We start from the raw sequence: 22,555 nt of genomic DNA, 5'->3' as shown, positions 1-22,555 counted from the left end.
TACCACCATGACCTTGGAAAAGGTACGAGGTGCCGTGGCTAGCCCGAATGGTAGCTCTTGAAATTGGAAATGCTGTCTGAGAACGGCAAAGCAAAGAAACTTGCAATGCAGAGGCCAAATGGTAATGTGGAGGTACGCTTCCTTGAGGTCCAAGGAGGTGAGGAACTCACTGGGCTGCACCACTGAAAGAACACAATGCAGAGTATCTATGCAAAAATGCCGCATCTTTAAAACCTGATTGACTCACTTGATGTTGAACACTGGCAGGAAGGCATCCCCCTTCTTTTTGGGCACCACAAAATAAATTGAGTAACGGCCTGACCGCTGTTCCTCCGGAGGAACTGGAACTATGGCCCCAGCTCCAGTAAATTTCGCAGAGTCATTGGTAGAGTTGCCACACGGGTATTCCAAGAAAAAATCTGTGATGGGAGCAGCCAATTCTAACTTGTTGCCATTTTGAATAATGTTGAGGACTCACAGGTCCGTGATGATGCGGAACCACTCCTTGAGAAACAGGGAAAGCCGCCCCCCAATTGGAGTCAAGGATTGGCCCAGTGCCCCATCACTGAGAAGGATGAGAAGTGGAGGAGGTAAGTTAGAGGTGGTCAAATTATGCTTATCAGCCAAAATGACTTTTGATTGGGAAAGCGAAACCGCTGAGACATAGGTCGCCATGGACAATACTGGTGCATGTCATGGAACTGGGGACAAGTCAAACCCAATCAAGTGGAAGGTTTAGCTTTGTCCTCAGGCAAGTGCTGAGACTTTGAATCGCCCTAATCCTTAACCAACTTCCCGAGATCCTCTTCAAACAGCTTGCCCTTGAAAAACAGCTTTACAAGGTGCTGCTTGGATGTTAAGTCCGCTGCCCAGTGATGGAGCCATAACAAACACCTTGCGACGGCTGCCAAGGATATCTGTTTTGCTGAAGCCCAAAGCAAATCATACAAGGAATCCGCTAGATATGCCAGCCCTCTTTTCACATCCGGCAAAGCAGTGGGGTCTCAGAGCCCAGAAAGGAATCCCAAATCTGCTGCGCCCAGGTAAGACAGTTCAGAGCAGAGTAAGAGCTACAGACCTACGTGCAAAGAAAGAGCTACCACCTCAAAGTAAAGTTTAAGCTAGAGAGTTGCACGGGGACAGAAATCTTACCCGCTGGAATCTTACCCATACCCACCCATCCCCGCAAATATTTTACCCATCCCAACCCGTCCCCACAAGAATTTAACCCATCCCCGTAAAAATTTAATGGTACATAAAAGAAAATTCCAGTCAGCTCCCTCAGTCTCTCTCTGGATTTGAGCCACAGCACTGTAGGCAAGGAAGGAACGGAAGTTGGAACTTTGAACACTCTGGTGTGCACATGTAAGATTTGTCTCTGATTCACTGGCACTGTGTGCTGAGAGGTCGCCACATGCACGCGCCAGTAGGTCTGGTGACATCTGATTCTCGTGCCTGTGTCAGAGCACCAGCCTGGGAGCAAAGAGGATTAATAGTAACATAGTAAGTGACAGCAAATAGACCTGAACGGTCCATCCACTCTGCCCAATAGTCACACTCATTATCTATTCATCATTAAATCAACAAGTGTGATATTATATACTTCATTATGGTCTTTCTTTCATGTTTCTGGAACAAAGACCACAGAAGTCTATCTGGCCCTATCCTTATGTTCCAACTGCTGGAGTTACTGCTGAAGCCCACTCCAGTCTATTCGTCTTCTCATTTGTGGGACACAGACCGTAAAAGTCTGTCCAGCACTGTCCTCATGTTCCAGCCACTGAAGTTGCTAAGCCCTTTCCAGCCTATCCTAAACCAGATTGTCATGTATGAGACACAGACCATACAAGTCTACCAGGTATCAGCCCTAGTTCATCAGAGCCAGAGTCACCATCTAAGTGTCACTTGACACATCCACACACATGCAGCCATTTAAGGGTAGGTTTTATATAACTTCCATTTTCTAATTAGAGATCCTCTGTGTTCATCCCACACCTTTTTGAATTCCGTTATCATTTGTGATTCTACCACCTCCTTAATGGAAGACTTTCCACATTTGTGCTGTTAAAGCAAGGAAGAAGAGGAGGAGGAGGAGGATACAGCACTCAAAGAACTTGGTATTCGGTAGATGAGAGGCTGGTGCAGGTGCAGCTTATACTTCCACGGAAAGCCCGCAGAACTGCTTCCATCCCCGCGGGAAGCCCGCAGGAACTGCCCCGTTCCCGTGCAGCTCTCTAGTTTAAGCGACACTTCCAACTTCTGATCTTAAACATCTCCCCTCCCGACGGGGAGAGTGGTTTTCTTCATGACTGCAATCACCAGCATGTCCATTGTAGGCATATGGAGCTTCTTCAGTTCTGTTGGGGCCACAGGATAAAGTCTAGCCATAGCCTTGGCCACCCAAAGGGGAGCGATAGGCGTCTCTCACTGAGCAAAAATCATTTCCAACATGGCCTCATACACTGGAAAAGACCTAGGTGGTCTTCTAGTGCTGGCCATCTTAGGGTTAGAGGAAGCCGGAGTGGGAAGATCTAAAGAGGCAATATCAAGACCCTGAACAGACTTAGTAATAAAGGAAGCAAGCTCCTCCTTATGAAAAACTTGAACCACCGTGGGGTGATCGGCCTCTCTTCCAGCCAGAATTCTCTCTCTTCCAATTGCAGCTGTGCCTGTGTGGGAAAGGGAAATGGGACTTGATATACCGCTTCTCTGTGGTTTTTGCAACTACATTCAAAGCGGTTTACTATTATATACAGGTACATATTTGTACCTGGGTCAATGGAGGGTTAAGTGACTTGCCCAGAGTCACAAGGAACTGCAGTGGGAATTGAACCCAGTTCCCCAGGATCAAAGTCTACTGCATTAACCACTAGGCTACTCCTAGCAGCACCAGAAACACCTCCCTCTGGCAATGGAGGAGATAGAGGGGCCAGAAACTCCCCTTCAGAAAGGGATGCACAATGCTGTCTCTTGGGGGCAGGATCTCCAGGAGGCTGTGCCGAGGGATTTGGGGACTGAACCAAATTTACCCCCAAATGGGCTGTACTGGACCCCTGGCTCTATTGCCTCAACAGATAAGCCTTATGCAACAATACAAACTCTGGTGAGAATGGTTGACAGCCCTCCCCCTCCCCCACAGTGATACAGAATATCTCTGCGGATATATTCAGCTGCGCCACAGGAAAATCTGAAGCAGACTTGTAGGTGCAGTCCCAGACTTGCACTATAAAATGTCCACTGGCACGCAGAGCTCTGCTGGAGAAGCTTCCTCTCACGCCTCAGCCTCACGGGAAAACAACCGTCAGGTCAGCGCACCCAGTCTCCTCAGTCAACTGATTCCTGAAGCAACCTTCCTGACACTGACCAGAAGCTGCTCTACGCTTACCACAGCAGGAGCAGCGTTCACAAGTTCCGCAGCCATGCTAGTTCTGGCTTGTTTTTTTTTTGTACGCAAAGTCCAAGTCAGAAATGAAAAATACACTCACCCAGCCCCTTACTGCTAAGGGGTCTGCTGAAGGTTAGTGTCAGTTGCTGCACACACTTCTACCAGTCTCTTGTCACACAGAATCCTCCCAGAAACGCTTCAATTGACCAGGTGGGACCAGACAACTGACCAAGTCTCTCCATGGTGAAAGAGAAAGGAGAAAGGCAAGAGAAGGAGGGAGGGTGTGGGAGGGACCTAGGGTGACCAGATGTACCCCCCTAAAGGTGGTACTGCATAGCCACACACCCCAAGCTACACTGAACATATGCCAGAACAGGAGCCAGCAGCCACGAAGCCAGGAGCATGAGGGGAGATAGAGAATACTGACTGGACTAGGAGCATGACGTCCCATATAGCGCTTCAGTTCAGTGCTCATCTTCATCTGCTGGTAGATGGACACAACCCACAAGTCTTTGGATTTATATGCTGCTGCCGCAAGGAATAATAAAACTTTCTATTAATAATTTGCAAATTAGCTTAACTCAGGTAATAATTCAATATTTCAATTTAAGTGTTTTGATTATAAATAAATGTAGTTATATATTCCCATGTTTCACCACACTGTTTACAATGAACGTCTTCAGTTTTACTAGTACAAATGCTCAGACATTAAGGGGGTAATTCTCAAAAGGTTGTCTAGAATTGGGGCACACACTTTTAGGTGTCTAAGCACAAATTCTATAATAGCAATTGCACCTGTAACTGCTGTTATAGAACACTAGTGGAAGTTGCAGTTACATGCCTAACTTTAGGCTCGAGTACTTATGCTAGATCAACGGCTGGTGTAAATGCTCGCACCCAACTGCTGCCAATTTGGGACATAACTAACACTATTCTATAATCTTAGCATGTTAGTGCTAGGCAAGCCTCTGACACACATGCCCCTCCCACATCCACACCCCTAGCAGCTGTGCATTAAAGAAATTATGCGTTAAGGTTATAGAAGACTAAGTGCTGTTATGCAAATAACTGCAAATTAGCACCGATCAGCTCCAATTATAGTCAGTTATAGTTAATGGCAATGAGCACTTAATTTTACAATAAGTATACAAGTAACTGGCAATATTCTATAACCTGTGAACGTAATTTTACACACTTAGTGTGATAAGCGCATCAGATTATAGAATTAAGAGGTAACTGTACTAACCTGTAGCACTTGATGTACTGGCCAGAGCTGTTGCCCATAATGCCGAGCTGGGTGTGCCTGTACTGGGGCTATGCAGAGGACTAACAGAGTTGAGGGTATTCAGAAGAGAATTTGGAGATGTAGATGTATTTACAGATAAAGAAGTAGGACCTAAAAGGCCTGGAGAAATATAATAAGTGCATCATAAAAATAAAATGATTAATAAGCATTTTCTATAATAATGAAAAATATGTTAGCCACAATTTGCTCACTTGATACTATAATTCTAAACATTTTTCAATAAATATATAAAAGCATAAGGTGCACTGCTAACAAAAATTCCTTCTTTATTGGCTGCTTAATCAATACAGGAAAACCGTGGGGCAGAAAAAAAAAAAAAAGATGTAAATACAGAGGTGAATTTTAAGCATTATGTAGCCAGCTAATTACTGTACAGTTAGACAAGATCCCAGACAGGTTCCCAGGGTTAGAGGAAAATTTCTGGCCTTTGCTGATTACCTTTCATGCTTTTTTCTTTTTCCATTACAGTTTCTAAGCACATTTAGCAAAAAGTGAGAGCACTTACTTTTGAAAGTTCAACTGTCTATCCATGTGAGCATTGGTGAAGGTTCACATGTGTGGCTGCTGGCCCTTAGTTAAGGGACCATGCATGCAGCCAAACACCTGAAAGGATATCAAGAGCAACAGAAGAAGCTGATACCATCTGCTCCCATGGTAGTCAAATGAGGCAAGGGGAAGAGCAGTTGATATCTATTCCTCTTACCTCCTGCTGCCTTCTCTTGAGGTGCTTGGAATGAAGTACCACTATGAATGCTTCAACAAGCACTTATCAACTTTTTCCTGAAAAACTTTGTCCCTTCTTTTGTTCTCAAAAAGGAACCTTTTCCCTTGACTACCTCCATTTCTGCTCTCTTTGTTCCTTTTCCAGTCTCTCATTCTTCGGTTTTGCTCCCTGCTTTCTTTTCAAGCTTTTAATTTTTCTCACCTTCTCAATCACTTCCCTATTAGTCCCACTCTTACCAAGGCAATCTCATCCCTCCTCTCTTCTCCCCTACTTCTCCTGGTGATGATCTCAAGACATTTCCCCTTCCTCTGAACCACTCGGCCTTTCCTCCTTTTACTGTCCTCCTACCCCCCTGTTTTCTTTTTTCCTTCTCACATCCATCTCTGGTCCCCCTTCTCTCCATTAATCTTCATTTCCTTCTATCCTTTGTTCCCCCAGTTGATCTTGTCTCTCTCTTTAAAAAAAAAAAAAAAAATTATTTCCTTACCTCTCTCTCTCTCTTCTGGTAGGAGAATAGTGTTTCAATTTATGTGTTACTTCTATTATTAAGCAAGACCTGCATCTTGAACCATGTGGGTACTACAATCTTCTGTGTGGTTCATATTGCAAGTCTTGCCAAGGATGCCAGAAGACAGGTGAAGATGATCAGCCAGCAACTGACTGACTAGAAAGCAGAAGGATGAGCAGTAGGCAGAGAAGTAAGAGAGAAGAATGATTGGTAGACAGGTTGGATGAGAAGGAGTTGACCAATTCTTCTGCAACTGTGGGAGTATCACTTATTTATTTGTGAGCGGGGGAGTTTCTTGCTTGTCTTGGGTAGATGTGTCCGCTTAGTCTAAGACAGGGGTTCTCAACTCAGCCCTTGGGACACTCCTAGCTAGTCAGGTTTTCAAGGTACCTACAATGAATATGCATGAGATAGATCTAAACAGAATGGATGTAGTGCATGCAAATTGATCTCACGCATATTCATTGTAGGTACCTTGAAAACCTGACTAGCTATGAGTGTCCAGAGGACTGAGTTGAAAACCCCTGGTCTAAGGAGACCACAATATACACGAAGCACACAGGATACTACATAGTTCAAGAAAAAATTAAAATATATATTTTTTTTTTGAGGGGGGTGTTAAGGGCAGCCAGGGGAGTGGTATAGTGTGCAATATTCATCAGAGCTTTAAAAAGACGACTTCTACATTCTAATACTATGAAAGAAAAATTAAAGGTATACCAAGTCCAGTGAGCCCCAGTCCAGCTGATGCCACGATATCCAGTCCATTGCAAGACAAACCAATAGGTGAAGATAATGTAGATGGATTTGTTGCTATAGTAACACCACTACTTTCAAGTCCCAGGAGACATTTTCTTGCTTCATACATGTTAAGTGCATTTCTCTCTACACTTTTTACTATCACAGACTATAAAAACAAAAACACAATTTAAGAAATATAATTAATTTCAGGATACTACTTTGAGCCACTTTATAAATTCAAGAATAATATCAGGAGTAAAAGATACAAAATATCAAGAGGCCTTACAAATCAGACTCCTTAACATGTTACTTATGAAGTGGTAAGCTTTGGACTGAATCAAGGTAAGGAACACACAATTAGTAAATGAGGAATATTTGAGGCAATTTAGCTTACTTGTACAGGTATATTTTCATAGGTCTGGTTGTGCTCTATGATGCCGATGATCAAAGGTAAATGTGGGTGCCAGAGGCCACTATAATGCCAGACTAACAACCGCATTTACCCATGCGGTAGGATGAGAGGGCCCTGGCAGGGCCGCCGAGAGGAGATGGGCACAAATCGGGAGATGGGCGTCCTTCTCCCGAGGGCACCCAAATCGGCATAATTGAAAGCCGATTTGTTTGTGTCCTCAACTGCTTTCCGTCGCGGGGACGACCAAAGTTCACGGGGGCGTGTCAGCAGTGTACTAAAGGCGGGACGGGGGCATGGTTAAGAGAAGGGCATCCTCGGCCAATAATGGAAAAAAGAAGGGCGTCCCTCACGAGCATTTGGTTGACTTTACTTGGTCCATTTTTTTTCACGACCAAGCCTCAAAAATGTGCCCGAACTGACCAGATGACCACCGGAGGGAATCGGGGATGACCTCCCCTTACTCCCCCAGTGGTCACCAATCCCCCCCTCCCACCCTAAAAAAAAAACATTAAAAAACATTTTTTCCACCCTCTATGCCAGCCTCAAATGTCCTACCCAGCTCCATCACAGCAGTAAGCAGGTCCCTGGAGCAGTTTTTAGTGGGTGCAGTGCACTTCAGAGAGGCAGACCCAGGCCCATCCCCCCACACCTGTTACACTTGTGGTGGTAAATGTGAGCCCTCCAAAACCCACCACAAACCCACTGTACCCACATGTAGGTGTCCCCCTTTATCCCTAAGGGCTATGGTAGTGGTGTACAGTTGTGGAGAGTGAGTTTTAGGGGGGGGGGGTTGGGGGGCTCAGCACCCAAGGTAAGGGAGCTATGCACCTGGGAGCAATTTGTGAAGTCCATGGCAGTGCCCCCTAGGGTGCCCGGTTGGTGTCCTGGCATGTGAGGAGGACCAGTGCACTACGAATGCTGGCTCCTCCCATGACCAAATGCCTTGGATTTGGTCGTTTTTGAGATGGGTATCCTCGGTTTCCATTATGGCCGAAAACCAGGGACAACCATCTCTAAGGTCGACCTAAATGTTGAGATTTGGGAGTCCCCGACCATATTATCGAAACGAAAGAGGGACGTCCATCTTGTTGCGATAATATGGGTTTCCCTACCCCTTTGCCGGAACGTCCTTAGAGATGGTTGTCCCCGTTCGATTATGCCCCTCCACGTAATTTTGCAAGTCCAAGTGCTTTGAAAATACACCTCTGTTTTAGCCAACTTTTTTCACACTACCAACAAAATTAATAGTCATGTGGCTAATGGGGCAGAGACCACAAGGATTTAGCAAACGTTAGTCTTGCCTTACCAAGCTGTTAGATTTTTGAAGGTTTTAAATGTGGATAACAGCAAAACTGGTATAGTATATCTGGATTTTCATAAAGCCTTTCACAAAAACCTGTTATGTGCTAAGAGCTGGTCAAGAGGAAATAGACATGTCTGGTTTCTTTTTTTTTTTTTTTCAGTACTGCATTATTCTAAGTCATCACTGGACTTATGTCTCCTTTACACTCCCCTCCTGATTCTCCTCTCCTGTAGGTTCTCAAAAGAGTACACTTCTCTTTTCTCCTTCTACAGATATCATCCTGGGAAAGACATGAGATTCCCTTTGGATTCAGCACTGCTGCCAGCTTGCTCTGAACGTAAGTACTACAATTTTCTACAGGCTCTTAAAAAGAAGTGTACACCTCCTAGAGAAAGGTATGCTTCTTAGGATTTTATTTGCACTTCTCTTTAGTGCAAGCGCAATACAGCGATTCAAGAGTATCTTAACTCACTCTGGCTGGGAGCCAGGTCCCTCTCCATACATAGTATTGAGTCTTCAGGAGTACCATATGGATCAACCTGGGTGTTAGGACCCTCCTACTCCTGTGGGTTAACATCTCTTCATTCTTATCTCTCAGACAGGAAGATGGTTACCTCTGCCCTGGTACACTGGCTCCTCTGCTTCTGGACTTCTATTCACCACAGAAATTTGCATATTCCTTGCTCCCTATTTGTTGTATATTGCCAGGCCAAAGTACAGTGGCTGATTTAAACACATAAGATGTAGCCTCCTGGCTGAGTTGTGCCTATGTGGTAGTTCAGACAGCCCCTCCTTACTCAGACTTCTGTGAAGGAGCACACTGACCACTGGCTTTTCAGACCCTTTACCCTTCTCTCCAAAATGTGAAATGGCTCCTGTCCCCTGACCAACAGAGGTGGCCATCCCTTATTATATTATATCACATCACACAAGGGCCTGCTTAAGAGTAGGAATTCCAGAAAGTCATTCATTTGTGAAACTGAGAACACAAAATGGGGTCCTGTTATACAGGAACAAGATATTCTAGCTTTAGGTACATTATGCTGGGTTCCTTGTTAGGAGAAGCACCCAGGAAAAGATCATGGAGCACTGTAGACAATATATTGAAATCCTCAGCTCAGCATGGGAAGTAAACAAAAACAAAAAAAAGCAGATTGTTTCAAACAATATCAAAATGCCTCTGTACTTCAGTACTGGGTGCAGTTCTGGTTACCCCCATTTAAAAAAAAGAAACTGTAGAACTAGTAAAGGTACAGAGGCATGAAACCAAAAAGATAAATGGGATGGAATGACTCACATATGAAGAAAGAATAACAGGCTATAAAAGGTTTTCCAAACTTGTCTTAGGGATTCCAAATGTCAAATCAAGTTTTCAGGAAATGCACAATGAATTTACATAAGATAAATTTCTATACATGCATAGTCATTGTGAATATTGGGAAACCTGACTGGCTTGAGTTCCCCAGGTCACATTTGGAAAGTGCTAGGTTAGAACATTTCAGTTTGGAAAAGTCTGAGAGGATATGTAACAGAGTTCTATGAAGTCGTGAGTGGTTTGGAAAGGAGAAATACAATTTGAAACAGTACTAAGACTAAAGGGACACTCCAAGAAGTAGGCAGAACATTTAAAACCAAAATCAGAGGAAGTATTTTTTTTTTCACCCAACAAAGCTGCAGAATCTGTTGCCAGAAGATATAGTTTGCAAAACTGAATGGTAAACATTGTATTCAAATAATTTCTATTTAAATTTACTTGAGGATTGAGTGTTCAACAATTACTTTGCTCTTACTTTGCTTGGCTGTTTCGGTTTTGGCTTGATGCTAATGAAGACATCTAACTGTTCCATTAGTTGAGTTATATACTGTGGTTCTACTTCAATCTCTTCTTTCATGTCAAACATCAGTACAAGAGGAAGACAACCCTAGAAAATTAATGATAAAAAAAATAAGCAAATATGTACACATTTTGACTCCCAAGACTGATATTTTTAGTATGATATAATGGTAATGACAATTGGCACGCTTGGTTTGCCCCCTATAGCTTGGAGGAATTTGGCAGGTTAGTTAACTAAAGGTATTCCCTTTGCTAGTTTAAACACCTCAAATACAGGAGTAGATTGCTCTATTTGGCATGCCCCAGCAGGCAGAGGTACCAGTGCGGAAAAGACTTGGGACCAGGGAACAAAGAACAACAAGACTTTTCTGTGTCTACTATAAGTGCTACATAATTATACAGAACTTGATGTATGCCATGTTTAAGCCAGCAAATGCTTCCTAGGTGTCAGTGGCGCAATCTACATGTAGCAGCATTATGATCCAAACCTAAGGCCAACACTGTCACATTCCTAGCCAAACGTGTCCTGTGTGATTGCTATCTGAATGATTACCTATCAGTGCTTACAATGCATAGTGTAAAACAAATAGGGAAAGCAAACAAAGTATGGCTCATTAATCCTTTCCAATCCCTCATATGTGCGTGTTTGCATTAACTGTATGTTTCAGACGAGCAAGGAGAGAATATGGCATTGCTCATGGAGGTTGGGTGGGGAAGGTAACAGAGAAAAGGGAGAGGCAGTTTGAAAGGATGATTTCCCCTAATGCTGTTATTTCAATGTATTTAAGTTTTGATACTGCAGAATTTGGAAATGCTCCTCCCATAGAAATGCATTGGGCTGTTTTTGGTAATGTCATGGTGGTGATCGTAGGGGAAGCTTTTTTTTTTCTGGAACCCACAAATATGATCTGGCCCATTTTTGAACTCTCTCATCACTTGCTCTCCCTCCATGCAAAGTTTGATCCCATTCCATGGTAATATTGCTTCCCCAAAGTATTACTAGATGTGCTCCTACAATTAATCTACCTTACCTAGTTTGAAGCTCTATTCTATAGATAAAGAAGTGCAGCTATTTAATACATTTCTACATGCACTGGACCTTGAACCCTATGTGTAGGTAAACTTATCACAAATAAAGCTTTTTCTGGACACAGCTATTTCTTGTCAATGCAACAAGGCAGGTAAAAGGACCACACAATCTGCTGAAAGTAGTATTTAACAAGGTTTTTCTTAACAGAAGTACTGTAACTGAGGACACCTATACTTGTTTCAAAATTAGAAAATCCTTTTTGCACTTTCAATTTTGTAATTCTATAGAATTAAGTAACCAGCATCATTAAGTGGCCTTATATGACAAGGTCCTATCCATTCTATGTTCCAAAATAATAAAGTAAATTAATGAAACAAGTTACCTCAAAGTGATACCAGTTCTAAGAACACGTACCATAAGATACTGTCGTGCCAGGCAAACAGAGTCAATAGTGCCCTGGAGGTAGACTGTTGATTTCTTTTGTGGGTTGCTAGGATCAGGGAAATGGATCTGAGCACCAGTTCTTTGCATGATATGTTTTATATTACTGCCATTTCGACCCATTATGAAGAGGTGATGCTGAGCAGCAATATCTAGCTGTGTACTCACAGGAATAGCACTGGCCAAACTTCCAGCAAGATGTTCTAATAGCAAAGCAGTTCCTTCCTTTGAAGAAATGAGAAATTATGAATGCATGGTTATAATACAAACAGAAATGTCTACTATAAGTGCCACATAATTATATAGAACTTGATGTATGCCATGTTTATGACCCTGCCAGCCTACGCATCTTAGGTGCCAGCAGCATTATGATCCAAAAAGCAAAGACATGACTGCATTAGGCTTCGAAGAATGCATTGGGGTACACTGTGGAGTACTCAGGGTTAACATGTAAAGGTCAACAAAAATGGGGAAGACATATTTTGGATAATGCTACCAAAACAAAGCCAATATTGATAATTAGAAAACTTAGAAATAAGAAATCTAAGAGAACATGAGAGTTGCATTTCATATTTCTCATCAGCTTGCTACCTCTCCATGTCTATGGGAATTTGAGTGTTCATGTACACAAAAAGGAAGTATCCCCAGAAGGCAAACTGTTTGAGCCAATTTGGTCTTTCATGTACTATTTTGCTGAGAATTTGATGCTTTAATTTTTTTATAAACACTTTTGCATCTATATGATAGCGTTTTCCAAACCTGTACTGGGAACCCAAAGCTAGTTGTGTTTTCAGAATATTCAAAAAGCATATCCTTAAGATATTTGAACATCCTGGCTTTCCAATGGATGTAAATGTATCTCATGCATAATTTTTATCTTCAGAACAGATTTGGGAAGCCCTATATCAGAATTTTATTTAGGTTTAAAAGGTGAGCATACCCTACCAAAGTCATGCTTTTTGGGCAGTATACAAAAATGTGGTTTTCTTAATCTAGCACATAACACTATCTTTCTCTTCTTGCAAATGTTCATAAAACTATAACACAAAGCTGCTCAGATAACAGATGTTTCCCACAGACAGCAGGTGTAGTCAGGCATACAAACAGAGGCAGTGTTATCCAATTGCAATTAGACAGAACAGCTCTCCCAGAGCTCAGAACTAAAGATCTGAGCATGTATGGTGAGCTTCACACATGAAAGGGTCTCCTCAGGTAATAAGCCCCAGGTGAGATTGCAGATTTGATTAATCCTTTCTACAGGCAGCACCTGTTATAGACAGGCAACTATTTTCTCTGTTGATAAAAACTGAATCAAGTATACAAGTGAGAGTCATCATCAGAGGCTTGTAACACTGGTTCTGCAAAATTTTCCAAAACATGTTTGAGTGTTCTGAGACAGAAGGCAAACAAGGAATTGTCTTCCTGCAACTCAGAATCCAATAAAAGTAAGATAAATTATTGGATCCTGAGAAAACTATGCTCCTCTTTGCTGAAGAATAGTCTTAGTAAACGGAGAAAGCTGTAGCAGAATTAGAGATGCATCTTGATAAGTAAGAACATAATCGAAATTCTGAGTCTGACTAAAATGCCATCAAGCCAAATATCTGTTTCAAACAATGGCCAGTCCAGGTCACAAGTACCTGGGGCAGGATCCCAAAAAGTAGCTAGATGCCATGCTACTTATAGCCAGGGATAAGCAGTGGCTTTCCTCAAGACTACCTTAATAAGTCTATTGAGTTACTATAGGAACTTCTCCAAACCTTATTTAAACTCAGCGATGCTAACTGCTTTTGCCACATCCTCTGCCTCTAACATCATGACTTGCAGGTCCTGCACTTTGCTGTTTAGATTGAGCATTTGTGCTCATTGCTTTCCAGCTCTATTTTATTGACTCACCTTTTGCATAGCTTTTTATCTGTTTCTCGTTCCACTTGTCACTGAATGATTTTCTTAAGATGGTTTATTTTATTTCTCCCACTTCTATTTGCCACCCCCACCCTCTAGGTTAATCACCTGGAAATATACTGTGAATTTCTCCGACAGGATCCTCTTTTCTACCACAGAGATATTACAGTATAGCCTTTGTTTCTCCATGCATCTAGACCTTCTCGTTGACAACAAATTTTGAGCCATGTATTGACGTTTTATTTTTTAATATGATGTAATCATTCCTCTCCCTTTCTATAGGCAGGCAGGTGAACAGTCTAGCTGTCCTTTAACACATCACAGCATGAACGTTTTCCACCTAAAGCAATTTTCCTTGAGGAAGCTAGAGAGGCGCTAACAAACAACATTCAAACTCCATGCTGTTGGTGCAAGTGAATGCATGTTATGTTATCCAAGTATTATAACCCACAAGATCTTCCAAAATGGAATTCAAGGCGAGGTAACAAAAAGAATAAAAACTGATACAGAAATCAGGATGTTACAAAATTAAACTTCTAAAAAACAAAAAAAAACTAGACAAAAAAATTTTATTACAATTTAAAAAAAAAGAGATATGCTTTTAAAGGTTTCCAAAAAGCAAAGAGATTCATTATAGAACGTAATTGTACTGGTAAAATATTCCAGAACCGAACAGCAGAAAACAAAAAAGTTCCAGAAAATAATGCTTTTAATCGAAAACATTTAACAGATGGAAAAGCCAGTAGCAAAAAGTTACATATTCTTGATGAAGCAAAATTCTTTAAAGTCTTAAAACTATCTAAAAAATAAAAAAAAAAAATCAGAAAAAGTTCCATATAAGAATTTAAATGATGACACAGTACTTTAAAACTGATTCTAGCTCGAACCAGCAACCAGTGTAACTTAACCAATAACGATGAAGTGCTTTCATAACAAGAGCAATGAAAATTCATCCTAGCTTCTGAATTTTGAATAATCTGAAGTTTAGATAATTGTTTAACCATTAGTCCTATGATGCTCAAATGGAGAATTGTTTATTTTAATGTATTTATAATCTACCTAAACACAATAATAGGTGGAGTCCAAAAAGCCCGCACAATTTCAACATGAGAAAATGTTTCTTTTGATTTTTTTTTCTTAAAGTATAATAGAGCAGCTTCCAGGACAAAAATATAAGATCACACAAAGGAATCCTGTTTAGAAGGAATGGATCCATGGAATCTTAGCGGATATTGGGTGGCGACGCCAGTAATTGGGAAGCAAAACCGGTGCTGGGCAGACTTCTACAGTCTATGCCCTGTGAATGGCAAGAACAAATCAAACTCGGGTATACATATAAAGTATCACATACCACGTAAAATGAGTTTCTCTTGTTGGGCAGACTGGATGGACCGTACAGGTCTTTATCTGCCTTCATTTACTATGTTACTATGTATATCTTTAGCAACCACACATTTGCTTCTTCAGGGCAGACACCCTTACAACTGAGCAATGCAGCAGTTGCAGTACATTAAATCCCAGGCTTGCTTGAATCCCATAGTTTAGCTCAAATTTTCTTGTCCCTAGAGTACAGGATATCTGTCACATTGTTGTCTGGAGTTCCTGAAGAAGTCTGTGCACAAGCACTGTTACTGTATCTCTAGGTGCATCAATATATTGGAATTGACCAAACATCTCCTTTAAGTTCTCTATTTTCCTGAAGAGAAAAATAAAGATGAACCCTACAGTAATTTTCTGTAAGATTTTGGATATTTTAAGTCTTCCTGTGCTAACATACTTCTAGACAAGATTCCCTTGGGCCCTTCCCCTCTTAATATATCCTTGCTAATCAATTTGGTGAAATATTCCATAAATTATCAGATAAAATTAAATCAGATAGTGAATACTGTGGTACTTTTATATCAGATAATCACACAGAAAAGCAATTATTCTGGACTCGTTTGCTCAGGGAATATGACAGTACCTAATTGGCCCTTAGGCTAGCTAGTTGTACCAATGAAAGGAACAATGCCACAGATGAAATATATTTATTAAGTAGAAAAATATGGCAAATGCAAAGCTAATTTACAAAAATAGATTTGTGCTGCTAAAAATATATTATCACCAAGATATGTACAAAGAAACATGATCACACAACTAATCACAATACTGATATCCTAATGAGATTATAAGAATTTACACAACTAATGCATCTTGAGCAAAATACACTTAGCAGTTAAAGATTCACTGACCACCAGTCCTGAAAAACCGTCTGTCACAGATAAAACCATGAACTAACTAATCCCAGCTCTAAGAAGTAAACCCGTCTCTTACCCTGCAGTCCTAATCACAGATGTTCAGTAAGGCAAAATCAGATTTCTCCTTGACTCAAGCAGAAACCTCCGTGAGTCTCTTCCAGTCCAGGAATAAAGTCCAAGGTCTGTATTCTGGATACTGATAGCAGTCTTTCGGGTGAGGCAGAACATTGTAGCTGAGCTAACCTTGTCAGTTTGTTACAAGGTATGCAGTTCACTGGTGTTTAGGAAATCAGTCTCTTGCTCTCTCTCTCAAATCATCTGTTCTCCAACAAGTCTTCTGGTCTCCAGTCTCCTTTTCCTTTTCTGTCCCAACACTGGCATCTTTCAGGTCAGATGATACCTATGGACCAATCCTAAATGGTGTAATAATGTCCAGCCAAATTCATGGTCATGAAGAGAGGCCTTTGTTATAGCAAAGAAACTGTTATCAGACGGCAAGCAAACCTCCCTGATGGATCTCATACTCCTGGAGCCATCTGTGTCTGTTACTCTCCTCCGCTCTTCCCAGGAGATAACTGGAGGCTAGTTTGCAGCAAATAATGTCCTTGGATGAAGTCATCATGGAATGTATGCCCAGCAATAATGTTCCTTTGTAGACAAGCTGCTTTCTGATGGTTACAGATTAATTCAGGCCACAGGCTGTAGAATCCACATTGTTATGAGAATGGTTCAGGCTTGTATAGGCCCCAGACCAGCAAAGGTGAGATAGCAGGTAAATACTCTTACAATACATTGCCTCAATCATCAATGACAGCCTCAGCCACTGAGTAGAGTGAAGGGAAGTCTGCAGCTTATGGAGGGGAACTGATCTTGAAGGTCTTCCAATAGATAATTTACAGGGGTATTCCATAGGAGTTCCTATATTTCTGCTATGGCAAAGGCAGTTCAGAACATTGTGATCTGGCCCCAAGCAAAATAACATTAATAGGAATCTGAGACTGGCCATCCTCCACTCACAGAAGCATTTGAAGCCTGCTAAACTATTTTGATTTTTTTTAAGGGGGAGACTGAGGGCAATTCAGAGAAAACAAGGACATTTGTCAATGGTGTACAGCACTCCTCTTCACCCACCTGCTAATCTGAACTAAATCTCTGGGTGACAACTAAAAACAGTATACATAGTAGTAATCCTCCATCAATAAGCAGTATGAATCAACCAAACAAACAAACAAGTGGTTGATGTCATCTAATGGTACCAACATGGATGCTATTGGAGCTCAAAACTAGCATGGTTTGGACTTCCCACACAGCTGCTACCTCACAGGCTCCCAGTCTAACTTTGGGCAGCATCATGAACAAAATTATACTGAGAGGATCTGTGGGTAGCAGCTACACAGAAGACCTAAGCATGCTTCTTTTCTGAGCTCCAAGAGCATCCTTGTTGGCATCATTATATGACATCACCCACTTGCTTGGTTAATTCATACAGCTTATTGACTGACTATGCATGCTTGAACTTGAGTTGTAGTCACCCTATTCAGTTCAGGTTAGCAGGTGGGGGAGAGGGGCACTGTTCTGAAGTTTTTCTGTCACAGACACATTCTTTATCTACCCTTTTAGCCCAGGAATAACCCCAGTACTCTGCCTTTCATCTCCAACCTGACCCCAGCACTCTTCCCCATCCATTCCTCACTAGGCTTGAGTACAAAGACCAACAAATCTCAGTTAGCACAGAATGACCATTTCCTTCTCTAGCTCCTTCTCTGTCAAAATAGCATGCAGGGAACAAAGGGACAGGAGTGAGGCTGTACCAAGAACACAGATAATAGAAAAGTCACTCTGCCTCTTACTCCAGTCCCTTTACCTCTATTCCCTCCTTCACTGTCCTGCTAGAACAGGAGGAGTGACAGTGAAGTAGACATGAACAAAAGAGCAACTCTTCTTCCATATGGAGCCCCTCCATCCTACTTATTTATTTCTCTTCCACGCAGCCTACAGGGAAAGGGATGGTAGGGGCCAGTGTACAAAGACTTCCTATGCATGTTATCAAGAAAATAAAAATACATATTAAATGACGACAAGCCAAAACAATGGTCACTTAGACAATTTGAGCCATTTACCTAAAATTCTCTGTCAGTATTAATGCTTTTTAAAAATCCTGAATCATACTGGCAGACAGCTAAGTTTGTGTAGTGTGGATGTGCCAACTCTCCACCTGTGACTGGAAACCATCCAAGCTGCTGTACTATGAACCAGCTGTAATCTCACACTATGGATTTATGAGACCAAAATAAAGCCCACCTACAGTTAAAGTGAGATGTCCATTGCTTTCAACAATCATTGAAAACCAGACAATCTAAAGAATAGATATGGTTGCTTAATTGCTTATAGGTTTTGAAATGTTTTCTTTAAAAAAGCCTCCACTAGAGGTAGTGGTGAGTCCATAATTATTCCCAAACTCAATCTGGCTAGCAGGAGATAAGAGCAAATCCTGCAAAATCTGGTGGAGGGATAAACTGAGGCATATTCAGACCACTAACCCACAATATCTATCTTATTAGAGTTAATTATTAATCTATTTAGTGACAGACTGAGGAATTCTAATGCATCCTAAGAGTCAGGATATGCTGAACATTATTAGCATAACTATATGCCTTTGGCTTGCACTTGAGTATGAACGAAAACTCGAGTCTTAATTCCATTACCTGCTGGATGGATTAGTCCCCCAGATTCTACTAGTACTGATCCCTGATTAAAGAGATACACTGCTACAATTGAGAGAGCATTAGGTATACAAAACAATGCTGAACTTGAACTGCCTGCCAGCATATGCGACAAAAATGACAAATCCTACAATGTTGTACTTCGACCTGTTTAATTAAAACTAACATAACATGTGGAAAACTTGGTATTATTCTTAACTCCAGGCAGAATAAGAACTTGATAAACCTTCTAAGATTTGGGTGTGATGCAGTACTTTGTTATAAAAGATATAGGGGATTATTTTGAAAACACTTAGACTTACAAAGTTCCACAGGTTACTTGCTTTGCTTTGAAATTACACCTCATAGTGACACTGTTCAGAAACCAGTCTTTAAGCAGTTCAGTATCCATAACTTATTTGTATACTTGGACATACATGTAATTTACCTTAACTGCAGTAGTGTTGTTCTGTGATCCTCTGACAATGACAGTAGCACCATACATTCGTGACCGTTGTTTAAAAGAAACCGAAATGTTATAGGTCTGTGATATATGCTGAATAGAAGGGGAGTTTGGATCTGGGATAGGTTGAAGGATTCCAGCTATAGGCAATTCAAACATCAGTACCAAAGGAAGCAGCTCCTGAAATTAAATTAAGCAGATCCACAATGATTCAGGCTAAGCGTAAGTAAAAATATTCTAACAGCTTTTTTTTCTTTGATTCAAAAGGTACACTAACATTACTGTGCCAGAAAGAAAAGCTTATAAATCATATGGTGCTAGACAGATCAGCATGTCACAGATTACAGGACAGCATGCATTCTAAGGAGTTTACAGGGCTTTGCTTCTAATACCTTAAAGCAGCATTTCCCAACCTATTTGCTTTTAGACCTGATCAGTTCTGTCATGGGGGGTGGGGGGGTAGAGCCATTGCTACTTGATGTTCAGGACTTAAGAAATAAAAATAGTCATACTGGGTCAGACTAATGATACATCTAGCCGTGTATCCTGCTTCCAACGGTGGTCAATTCAGGTCACAAGTAGCAAGATTCATGCTGCTGATCCCAGGAATGAACAGTGGCTTCCACCATGTCTATCAATAGCAGACTATGGACTTTTCCTCAAGGAACTTGTCAAAATCTTTTTTTTAACCCAGATAAACTGTTGATACCACATCCTTTGACAATCAGTTCGAGCTTAACTATTTGTTGAGTGAAAAAATATTTCCTCCTGTTTGATTTAAGAGCAATACCATGTAACTTTATTAAGTGTTCCCTAGTCTGTACTTTTTGAAAGAGTAAAAAAAATCCATTTATGTTTACCTGTTTTCCACCACTCAGTACTTTGTAGACATCCATCATACCATCCCCTCAGCTGTCTCTTTTCCAAGCTCAAGAGTCCTAACTCTTCTTGAACCTTTTCTAATTCTGCTTTACCTTTTTAAGATATGGTGACCAGAATTGTACACAATGGTGCAAGGTGTCATCACACCATTGGAGTGATACAGAGGCATTATAATATTCTTGGTTTTATTTTCTATCCCTTTGTTAATAATTCCTAACAATCTGTTTGCTTTTTTGGCCACCACCACACACTGGGAAGAAAATTTCAGTATATTGTCCATTATTTTCTTTGTCAGGTACTTCTTATAACGGTGAAAATGTGGATCATTTTATTTTGCAGATACCATCTTTGAAAGGTGTAAGATACAGATCACTGTATGGTCAATCTTTACCATGCCATTAGAATTTGCAACTTTCTTCGACACGATATTCGTTCTTCCTTTTCATCTCAGAGAAAACTGAAAACTTATCTTTTTGTAAAGTATGTTTTGTGAATTTAGGAGATTAATTTGCACAGTTATACATACGTTATACTTTTTCTTTTGGTACCTATATGATTGTTATGCTTGGGTCTTGTTACTCGCCTTGCACCTTTTTAAAAGGGTTGTATACAATTCTCTAGTATAGTACAGTATAGCATAGTATAGTATAGATGACATCTAGATCTTTCTTGGGTGCTGAATCCTAGTGTGGAGAGCATCATATAACTATGATTTGAGTTGTTCTTTCCAATGTGCTTCACTTTGCACTTGTCCACGTTAAATCTCATCTTCCATCTGAATGCCAAGTATCTTGCTGGTGCTGGGAAAAAGGCGTGGGAGCGGTGGTGCGAGGGGGGGGAGGCTTGCAGCAGTCTGGTTCTGTCCCAGGCCCAGCCATGTCTCTTGGTGACATTGCAACAAAACATTGCTAACTATCCCATGAGTTTTTAATGTTCTCAAGAGTCTCATTTTCTGCTGCGCATTTTGGACACACGTACAAATTACAATTACTGCCCGGGGCACGCAGTAGCTGGGCGATGAACTGAAATGACATTCAATAGCTAAAACTAGAGGTTACAAAATTGTGTACTAGTTTTGGAGTGCCAATGTGCATCTCAAAATATTTCTACTAATTTTCTTAGATGAGAAGCATATTATGTAAAATGGAAATTGTTGAGAAAGTATCAATGCTGCCTTAATATCCCTCATCTTGCTAGCACACCATTGCCAGCCATGTTTAGGAGTTATCTAATCAAAGATTTTTCCATAGGTAAAATAGGGAATTTTTAAAGATCACAATGGATGACAATCTTGAAATCGTCAAGGAAAATGACTAACAGAGCTCCTTAATTATATTTGTCTTTTTGAGGTACACAAGCTAATACATTCTTATTCTTCCATTAAGAATCAAAAGAACTGTGCACAAAGAAATGTGTACAACGTTTATTCATGCATCACAGAATTATTACTCCCCACCCCAACTTTAAATGCAATTATTACATTTTTTTCTAATTTAGGGATTGCTAATTTCTGAGACTCAAATATTTACCAGATGACCCAACTGTGAAACAGGAAATTTTAGGTTAAGATGTTCTCATTGGATGCACACCTTTTGGTTAAATTTCATTGCCAAAAGCTGTGTGTTTTGAGATTCTCTTTAGTAGAAGACATTTTTGAAGAGTAGCTTACTTCTAACTATTAATAACTTTCTAATAACAGGATCCAATATCTAGTTTAACTTTGTTTTGTGTTAATAAGGGGAGGTCTTTCATGAAAGATTTTGTTTAAATGTTCAAAGATGCAGACTCCAATTTTTTTCTAGATTTCTTCCCCCTTCGAGAACCAGGATTGACAATTTATTTTTTTCTTTTGTATATTTTCTTTGTATGGCTGGGACTGTATCTTAGTATGTTTACTAAAGTAAGGAATCATTTTATTTAGAACATTGTTCTCTATATACGTGAGGAAATTAAATAAATAAATAAAACAAAACTGAACACAGACAGCAAAGTGGATGAGAGGACGCCTCAAAGAAATATACCTACAGGCACAATAGCGGGGCCAAAGATGGCTGAAGTCTAAGGAAGAGTCACAACAAAAGTGAACACCATAAATAGCCTACCTATGAAACAAACATCTTCCAGTGCAACAGGAACTAGTGAGATGGGTGAAATTCACAAAGGAACAAAACCAGTAGCAGTTATATGAAAGTTGTGTGTATGCAAGTTTGCCTCTCTCTCTGTGTTCATATTGATCACTACACTTTGCTTGCTCCATGGAAGTCAGTGTGCCACACAACATTTTAATTAATGAAGAGGCACCTCAGGCTTGAAAATGTTGGGAAACTCTGCCTTAAAAGGGCTCCTAAGTTTCTGTTTGGGTTTTTTTTTGTACTTGGGGAAATGAAGGGTTAAGTGACTTGCCCAGGGTCACAAGGAGCTGCAGTGGAAATTGAACCTGGTTTATTCTGTGCTCTAGGCAATTTCTTATCAATATATGCCTCCTATTATTGTCTCAGCACAACAAGTACAGACCTTCAACATTAATCACCACCACTCTGAACCTTCCCATACTAGAAAGCCTCAAAATTTTAGGAGTCACCCTTGACTGCTCACTTTCTCTTGAAAAACACGTTAACTCCACCACAAAAAAGATGTTCTTCTTGCTGTGGAAACTAAAAAGAATTAAACCATATTTCCCAC

General features: G+C 40.7%; 1 protein-coding gene across 1 annotated transcript in view; it reads right to left on the bottom strand.

The window, feature by feature from the left end:
- The window catches only part of BICC1 (BicC family RNA binding protein 1), a 364,168-nt gene that overhangs the window by 59,382 nt on the left and 282,231 nt on the right, over positions 1-22,555 (bottom strand). Inside the window, exons 7-11 of the mRNA XM_030203106.1 lie at positions 18,977-19,171; positions 11,658-11,909; positions 10,170-10,301; positions 6,644-6,830; positions 4,632-4,790 (exon numbers count right to left, since the gene is read on the bottom strand). Of these exons, the coding sequence (XP_030058966.1) occupies positions 4,632-4,790; positions 6,644-6,830; positions 10,170-10,301; positions 11,658-11,909; positions 18,977-19,171 (925 nt within the window). The remainder of the gene's footprint in view (positions 1-4,631; positions 4,791-6,643; positions 6,831-10,169; positions 10,302-11,657; positions 11,910-18,976; positions 19,172-22,555) is intronic.

This window comes from Microcaecilia unicolor, chromosome 5 (genome assembly GCF_901765095.1).
Source record: "Microcaecilia unicolor chromosome 5, aMicUni1.1, whole genome shotgun sequence".
In the NCBI taxonomy this organism is placed as follows: Eukaryota; Metazoa; Chordata; class Amphibia; order Gymnophiona; family Siphonopidae; genus Microcaecilia; species Microcaecilia unicolor.
Note: the sequence above shows the minus strand (reverse complement) of the source record. Positions and strands in the feature narration are given on the sequence as shown.